We start from the raw sequence: 8,972 nt of genomic DNA, 5'->3' as shown, positions 1-8,972 counted from the left end.
TACATATTTGCACTGAAACAAAGAAAAGGGTCACAAAACGAGGGTATCATTCAATTATGGCACAAAATTAAGACTAGTTACCATTTGTTGAGAGAGATGCATGACTAATACCCTAATTTATTCCAAATTAATATTATCTATCTTTAAAGATATCATTCTAACTCACCCAATGTTAACTTATTCATCTGTTGATGTGTATCCAGCAGTACGGAACTAACAAGATTGTTGAACCTAATTGTTTTTTCGTGTATTCATGAAATTCTATGCATTTCCCCTATAGAAATCTATAGTCCTAATAAAAATAATCACAAAAGTTAATTGTTGTAAACAGAGATAAATAGAATGTTTAAAACCAAGAAAAATACTGCAGCAGTTTCCTTTTACTTCTTCAAAACATCATGGTCCTACAGTAGGCTGTCCTGAGTCTTTGTTTGGAAGGACAGCATATAAATCTAATAAATAATACAAAATGAAATGTGATGAGATTTAAAGAAAGCATCTAGACAATAGAAAATTCTTTACCAAAATAAAAATTGGCTACTGTTTGTTAGCAGAGTCTGATAATTTCTTTCCACTTTTAGATATTTTGTTGTTAAAATTGAGCTTGGCTTTCTATAACAGATGTACAGACTTGTGGAGTATAGCTAAAGATTAAGTTAAAAATAGCCTTCAATAAACACACACATTTATGTTTTTTTAAAGAAATCAAGAAAGTTGATTTAGAACTAACCCAAATTTATACCTCAATCAAATGTATCAAGTATGTGAAGTGGCTCTCAATAGACCCAAGCAAATAATTGATATTTTTTGGTTCAGTGGCTAAACGGAATAAAAAAATATTAAAAAAATAACAGACCCCCCGGGGCTCCCCCCAAAAAACAAACCATAATGTTTCATTTCAGGTTGATTTGAAAAAAAAAATTTCAGCTATCTGCAGTGACATGAATATATTTGGAAAAATGCCCTTTTTAAAATGTTACTAGTTTTCAAAATAAAAATATCATTTTGAAACGAAAAATCAAAACATACAATGTTGAAATGTTCTGACTTCTCTGATTCTTTCTCCATTGAAAATATCTGTCACATTCAACCTGAATTTGTTAATAATTTTATTCCCCTTGAAATTGCATTTTCTGTTTAATAATCTGCTCCCCCTCCTCTCAGCCTTTTCTGTGCTGGATCCCTTGCTTCCAGGTTAGTGGCACAGGGCGATCAGAATGATCTTTCCAGCTTTCTATGCCTGTTAACACCTTACCCCCAAATTCTCTGTTTTCAGCCTTTGCCATGCATGACACCTCTCTCTAAGTTAGCCACACAGAAATGGCAGAGTGAGAATTTATATCCAGCAAAGTAAATCTTAACCTACTTGTTTACATTTTACTTTATTTATGTAGATTACTGTTGGAAAGGTAAAGAGTATGCTTACAGCTGGTAAAAATTTCAGAAGTACCTAAGTTATGCCTCATTTTCAAAATTGAAGGTTTCTGTGCCCCCACTGAATGTCATTTTTGAAAGTTTTAACCTACATTTGGATTTACCCTAAGTAAGTTTGGAGGCACCAGAGGGAAAGACTGGCAAAGTTCCTGACTATACTAGTTGTATGTCTAGAAAGACAGGAATTATACTTTTAAAAAATAACACACACACCTTCAGATATTCCCAAATGCTGAAGACTTCCAAGCCATCAGGCTTCCTTGATTTTCCCTAGATTGTCCTTTTCTTACCCAATAAATACCCTACATGTTATATTAATTTTGAAATATGGGATTTATTTAAGAACTCACAGGGTACATCTACAGGAGATGTTTACTGTGGAATTGCCTAATTAGCTCCATAGTAAACATATGGCATTTATACATGTGGCCCTATTAGGCCTCAGGAAAATAATAAATTCCACAGCAGGTTAGTACTTGTTAATACAAGTACTGTCCTGCTGCAGAGTTTTTTCATACACAGCAACACACATGTAGATGCTGACCTGGCTGGATGGGGGACAAAGGTGTGTTAGTATTGGGGGCTGCCTTGCCAGCTAGCCCAGCAGTGGAGCACCCTCATGCCTCAGCCACCTCCTCCACAGCATGCTGAGCTGGTTTGGAGCAGCCTGGGCTGGTCCCCTGAGCCCCCTGCTGGCTGGGGCTGCTCCAACCTGGCTCAACATGCTGCAATCCTGGGTACACGCTCAAATGGCATGCCCAGGAGCAATACACTTGAGCACAATGTGTGCCTGAATTTATTGCTTCACCTTAAAATGCATGTATAGATGTGCCCAGTGGGTGTATTTACATATGTCCTTTACTGGAGAATAGACTAATTAGCTCTGCAGTAAAGCATCAATGTTTACACATGCACTGGTATTAGGATGCAGTAAACTCCTCCTTAAGATAGTACTGTTGCAGACAGTACTATCTTATGGCAGAGTAATTTACTGTGCTGAAACATGTAGATGCTGACCACAGGTATAAATTGCACCCGGTCAGCCTGGGGGCCTGTTCCACCCTGGTTCAAATTGCTGCTGTCTTGGGTGCATGTGGAGTTTATTGTGTCACTTTAATTGCACATGTAGGTGCACCCACAGAGAGCCTGATTTTGCTTTCACTGAAATCCATCACAAAGCTCCAATGACTTTAGGAGTAGCAGGATCAGAGCTTATGGTAGAAAACTCATGCCTAGAACTAAAGCAATTAAACAAAGATATCCAATTTATGAATTAATTTATGAAGGATTAAAAGATCTTCAGAAAAGGGTATGCATTTTTTATGTATATGATGTGTCTGTGTACAAGATACCCTGTCCTCTCCCCCCCCGAAATGGGATAAAATAATAGAAAAAAATTAACATAAATTTGGTTAGATTTGGTCAACTTTTATTACAATTATTTCAGTTATTTTTAATTACACAACTTTGTGGTACAAGATGCACCTTCCCTTTAGGCCTCCTTGGGGAGGGAGGGCAGAGAATATTCTTCAGTAGAACCCTTCCCATATAGAGATCACTACTGCCTGATGACTGTTTGGTGACTTTTATGAAATGATTTGCCATTTTTAGCCTCCTTAACAGACTACTGATATGCTGAGTAGCAGCTTCAGAACCGAGCCTAAGGACCGAATGGACAGGAAGACTGAAGCACACTCCTTGCCTACAGCCGGTAAGTCCAAAACAGGGGAAGCTTGCACTGCTGTGCTTTATCTACAGCCAGTAGACAACACATGTTTATCACTTAGGCCTCCTTCATAGTCACCAGGAGCTTTGTCATAGACTTCTGTGGAGCCAAACTGTCATGCCAGTTTTGCAGCCCCTTGCTCATGGGAATAGTGCTGCTGACTTCAGCAAGACTACTTGCACAGAAAAGGCTTTGCTGGAACAGGCCCTCCATTTCATTTGTAAATATTCTTTCTGACCAAGAGCACTCCTCTATTTAAACTGTACAAAATAAGTTAGCCTTCCTGCCAGATGCTTCTATATGGGCATGATGCCAGAGAAGGCAGAGATCTCTGGAAAAGTGCTAAACACACGGAGAACATGGACCAAATTAACAGTTATACTAAGGCTATACTCCACCACTCTAATATACTAAAAGGGGCCCTAAATTTTATTTACTGACATTTTAAGGGCTTTTACCCCTTTACCGTAGTATAAAGGAGCCACAGCGTAAATGAGCATCTGGCTCACCCTAACTTATGTGCACTCAGTACCTTGTAAGATTCAGCCCATTATTTGTGATCATTTCAATACTTTAGGTTTTAAGTTACTTGGAAGAAAAAAGTACTATGTACAAAACAGCCCAATATTCCCTCAAGAATATCAGCTATGTTGTGATTTGGATGAGTTCCCTGGCATCTTAACTGTTACTTTGATCCTGCAAATTCCTAATCCACTATCTAAGCACCTTTCTCCAACAAATGCAACTATTCAATTCTAAAAATACTTTTTAAAAATCTGCTGTGATTTTTTTTTTTTTTTGAGGCAAGCAGGTACATTTCAATCAGAAAAGAACATTAGGGGGCCTAAGAACAAAACCAAGGCAAGATATGCAGCCTTCCAAGTGCCATTTAAAATACCTGGTGTTATTACAATGCTTGCACATTTGCACACAATGAAGGATAAAAATAGTCATGGAAATTGGCTGCTAAATTTTGATAAGAGAAGTGGTGACGTACTGGTATCTGGGTTGGCTCACTCACATGGCTAACTATGGAGACGTACGCTTTCATTACTACACAGGCATAAACAGGCAATGGGGCACAAAAGGGCAGCATCAAGACTGAATGTCTGGTCCTTTGTAAGGGGTGGTATATAGCTACACGGCCCCAGCAGCAACAGAGGGAAGAACGTTGTTTGATTCAGCATCACAGTCATCTGCCTGCTTCTCCCTTTGCAAAACAGAGATTTCTTCACCCCTTAGGCCAGCTCAGACCCCTGACTACTGCATCAGGAACCCTCATTTGGTCCAATTTTCATCCACCTGGTGGGAAGTAACAATCACATGGAAGTCACTGTCTCCCCCTCAGGCCAGGGGTGGTGACCCAGGCAGGCTATGTAGGGGGTAGGAGTTTCAATTGGCTCTTGCCAGTGTGACCCCATATTCACCCTCCAAGCAGGCCAGTGCCTCTCTGACATAATGTGCTCCTGTACTGTTTACATAATCCTGTGCTGAGATAAATTTTCCCAAAAGCAACAGTTTTAGCTCAAGAGTGATGTCAAATTAGAATAAAACATGCCCTTATTTTTACAACTAACAACAGCTGGAATCATTCTGAGAGAGAACATCTGAGCCACTGGAGTGGACCCGTCTTTCTTTGTGAAGCATGTTTCATTTTCTGCATTTCTTTTAGTTTGGACGATCAAAATAGATTGTCCAAAACAAGCAGTCAGCTGAGTATGTCTCCTCTGCCCTTGGGTTGCAGTCTGGACCATCACTGTGAAAGGGGCTCTACCACCCAGAGCTCCAAACCCCCAAATAAAGCAATGTACCTTCCTTAGGACTGCTGTGCGTGTACGCCAAATAGCACACTTGAGAGCAGCACTAAGGAGCTTAGGACAGCTCTAACACAGGTGTGATGGATTTTGGTCTATCCTGACCAGGAACAAGTCAGACATGCTTCTCAGTTGCAGTGCCAGACCCAGCACAGAGGCAGTACTGGCCAGGGCTTTCAGGTCTTGCAGAGCGGTGCTGGCCTGCATTACAGAAACCCCTGGGGACTGTTCATTTGTTTTCTGAAAGGCCTCCTTCCTGTTGGATTTCACGGAAGTGTTCCTATTGGTTGTAAATTCCGTAAAAGGGTATTTAAAAAAAAAATCTAGTCTGAGAGCCATAGCTGACTAGATAGTGGCATGGGCCCCAGATGCATCAAATTAGGATGGAACCCTAAAAAGGCCTGAAATTGGCTTTTAAATCAGGATTTTACAAAGTAATAAAATGTTAGGTTCTTTCTATTTGATTTCTGGTTTTTGAGCCATCAGCAGTCCCATTTTCAAGCTTTCCTCTGTAGTAGGGAGGGCTAGAAATTTCCTCCTCTTCAGAAATAAATTGAGATTTCTTAACTCCTAGATTTGAGGCTTAAAAGCAAATGACAAATACTGTGATACTGGAAATGAATTAACAAGAGTTGGCCATACTGCACTGACCTTTTGGCACCACTGGGCCATTAATCAAAAACATTATTATAACTTTTCTCATTTGTTGAAATGATCATGTGGGAATACAATTGCATTCAAAGGCACATATACATTGGTGAACACTTTGAAGTTAAGCTAGAATCATACTACAGTATGATTCATTTATTTTTGTACAGGACAGAATGGACCATTACACTCATCTAGTCCGATCTGCATAACACAGACCATTAATTCAATGTAACTTGTTACTAGGACTCAAAACACTGATAAGAAATCTAAGTTTAATCCTTTCCTCTAGAACTGGCCAAATTAGTCACAGGATCCATTGTGTTAACAAAAATCTCAGACTAAAATGCACGGCACACACAAAACACTACACAACTCATGCATATTGAGCTGCAACACAGAGATAACCCTAAATATCACCTCTTTGGCAAGGAGGACCTGGTATCAATTGTCCATAATCCTAGCCAAAACCCCCACCTGGCTTAAAATAAAGTTAAAATTGTAAATAGATCTTTTATTCAAACCACCATTTTTAGAATTTTGTAGCTTTTAATATAAAAATCATGTTAACAGTGAGGAACGTCAGAAAGAGGTACTGATTTAAGTTTGAAAATCTGAAAATTAGAATGATAAAGTTTAAAAATAAGTTTGAAAATCTTCAGCTGAAGCTTTGGCACATCAAAACATGTCTCTTGAAATGGTATGAGACAATAGTTGACTTAATCAGTTTGTGCTCATTATTAATCAGTTTGTCCAGTTTGGGCACGTTGACATGTGCATTACCATAATTACTTTGCATGGTTTAGTACCTGTTATTGCAAGTACTAACTCAATGCACAGCAACCAGTGCTACTGCACGGTAGCACCAGCGCATGCCTTTTTAATAATACTTATTTGCAGTAGACTAATTCTAGTAGAATTACTCTACTGCACATTTAGTGTCTTGTGTAGACGCACCCATTCAAAACAATATTGCTCCATTTGGAATTAATTTATCCCTGTGCAGGGCACCACCATAGAGACTTAATTCTGTTCTTTAGCCCTCAAAATAAAGCTGAAGTGATCTATATGTTTTATGCAGCCCTGTTGCACTGTGGTGTATCTTGCTTTTAGTGAAGAGGACCACTGTCAGAACAAAACTAAAAGCTCCAACATTAATTCTTCACACATATTAAAAGTAATCTGTTTATTGACAGAATGTTTTTTTAACAAGAGAGTATTCTAAAAATGTACATTCCAGGATCTGACTGAGACGCACGTAGAATTAATAAATTCTGAGAATTAGGCCTTTATGTAGTTTTAAAGGTGCTGACTACAGTTCATCAATCAACCCTGACTGATGATTAGCAAAGCAATTTGCTATCCATTTTTTAAAATCTGCTAATTCATTTCAGATGAAAATAGATTGAAATCCCACACATATTGGTGCTGGAGTCCCAAAAGGCTAATCTATTTGGAAATCTACATAAATCCCTGCAGTTTTGTTCCAAGAATTGTGCCAACAGCCATTAAAAATGTACAAGCAAGATCAACAAGCTCAAAAGAAAAGAACTCTCCCGGTGGTGACTAAGCCATTTATAAGCTGTACTATAAATGCCATGAGCAGCATAAGCAATTGTGATATGAACCATTACGCATAAGTTTCTCCTGAGACACTTGCAATTCTATGTGTGATTTATTTCTTTGTAGCAATAGCAGCCACGTCACGCTTCCTCCACTGACACATAAAGGAAATACTGCATTTACCTCAAAAACAAGACAATCTAAAATTGAAGACACCCCCTCTCCCCCAGCAATAATTAGACTGTAGATATGGGAGTTTTAAATTTGTTAAAATCTTCCATTTATAGAAACTAATTATCAGAGGGCTGTCTTAAATTTATACCCGCTCCCCCTCCTCCCCACACTGCAGCAGGAAAATCAGCGTCAATGGGGTATGCAAGGGGGGGGGGAGGGGGGGGCAGCCAGTCCTGTCCCCACCCCACTTTTCCCTGCAGCCTGCCCCCCTGGCAGTGGCTTTGCCCCTGTAACCTGAGCCCCCTACCACCTACTCCCAACAGTCTCTGCCCTCCTGCAGCCTCTGCCTCCCACTTGCTCCCCATAGCCTCTGGCCCCCGCATCCCATTAGGCACTGTTCCAGCTCCATTCCCTCCCAGGCATGGAGCACACGGAAGCTCCAGCTCCTGCCTAGCCACACAGCAGTGTCCTGGGGCCAGAACTTCCATGTGCTCCATTCCCATGGGGGAACAGAGCCAGAGCTGTGCCTGACAGTAAGTGGGGGGAAGGCAGAGTCCTTAAGGAGCAGGTGAGGTGGCAGATGCTTCAATAGGCAAGCGGGGGTTGGGGGAGCAGGCAGGTCCTATAGCTCTGACTCCATCTCTAACTCAGACTCAGGATCAGAGTCAGAACTGCAGCAGCTGCCTGCCCCCCTCGCCACCTTGTACTCAAATTCAAGGCAAAGGGCTTTTCCCCCATGCTGAACAGGGAAAAAGCCTAGTTTTGGATTTGAGTCACTACAGTACTGGGGGAGGGATTTCATCCACTAAGCGCCATCATGGAAAGCTATTCAGCAGCATTCCCCAATCAAGAAACATTTCTCCAGGAATACATAACCCCTAGTAAAAATTAAATTACAATTTTAGGTGGCTCTGTCCATCCAGTATAACTCTATACAATGGCCCTGTCCATTTAACAAGGGTTTGCTACAGTGCTGAAATTAAAGTAGCTATGGGTTACCATAATAAGTTTAATTACATGGTAATGCAGTACTATAGTAGCATGCAGTATTCTCCACTTGTGACACTGCAACATAGTTTCTGATAAAGCTAAACTTCATTACTTACAAGCAATAGATTTAAGGTACAATTTGAAGTGGGAAAGCAATTCAATGGGATGGACAAAGAAAAGCATCCTATGTAAAGAGCAGCACAAATGAATAAGTGATCTCCATCTGTGAATGTGAGAAAGAAAATACGTGAGTGGACAGGGAAATAAACAGGCAGATGCAGACATGAATGAAGCATGGAATATATTCACGGAGAGGCAGAACAAATTAAATTTAGAAAACGTAAGGGTGAGTTGCTATGCAGTGTCCCTGCTTTCTGAAGTGAGGCACTAATCTGGTGGTAAGTCTGGATCCTTGAAGTTTGGAGACAGAGGATTTGGGCTGATGGACCTGTCAGCATGCTCTTGTTGTGAAGAAGGCTAATGGCATACTGGGCTGCATTAGTAAGAGTGTTACCAGCAGAGAGATGGAAGTGATTATTTACCTCTATTCAGTCCTACTGAGAGAGGCACCACTTCCAAAAATTAGAGCACCGTGATTATTTTGTTGTATGATCTTTTTCATC

General features: G+C 40.3%; 1 protein-coding gene across 4 annotated transcripts in view; it reads right to left on the bottom strand.

The window, feature by feature from the left end:
• Nucleotides 1-8,972, bottom strand: part of LOC102368315 (protein eva-1 homolog C-like) — a 33,257-nt gene that overhangs the window by 17,503 nt on the left and 6,782 nt on the right. Inside the window, exons 1-2 of one of the 4 annotated variants that reach the window (XM_025191885.1) lie at nt 385-6,080; nt 167-292 (exon numbers count right to left, since the gene is read on the bottom strand). In XM_025191885.1, the coding sequence (XP_025047670.1) occupies nt 167-185 (19 nt within the window). In that variant the 5' untranslated portion in view covers nt 186-292; nt 385-6,080. Of the gene's footprint in view, nt 1-166; nt 6,081-8,972 lie in introns of those variants that run through there. The other 3 variants (XR_003091814.1, XM_025191884.1, XM_025191886.1) reach the window with 3 other exon arrangements.

This window comes from Alligator sinensis, unplaced genomic scaffold, assembly GCF_000455745.1.
Source record: "Alligator sinensis unplaced genomic scaffold, ASM45574v1 scaffold1207_1, whole genome shotgun sequence".
NCBI classification, from domain to species: domain Eukaryota; kingdom Metazoa; phylum Chordata; order Crocodylia; family Alligatoridae; genus Alligator; species Alligator sinensis.
This window is presented reverse-complemented; position numbering and strand designations above follow the sequence as displayed.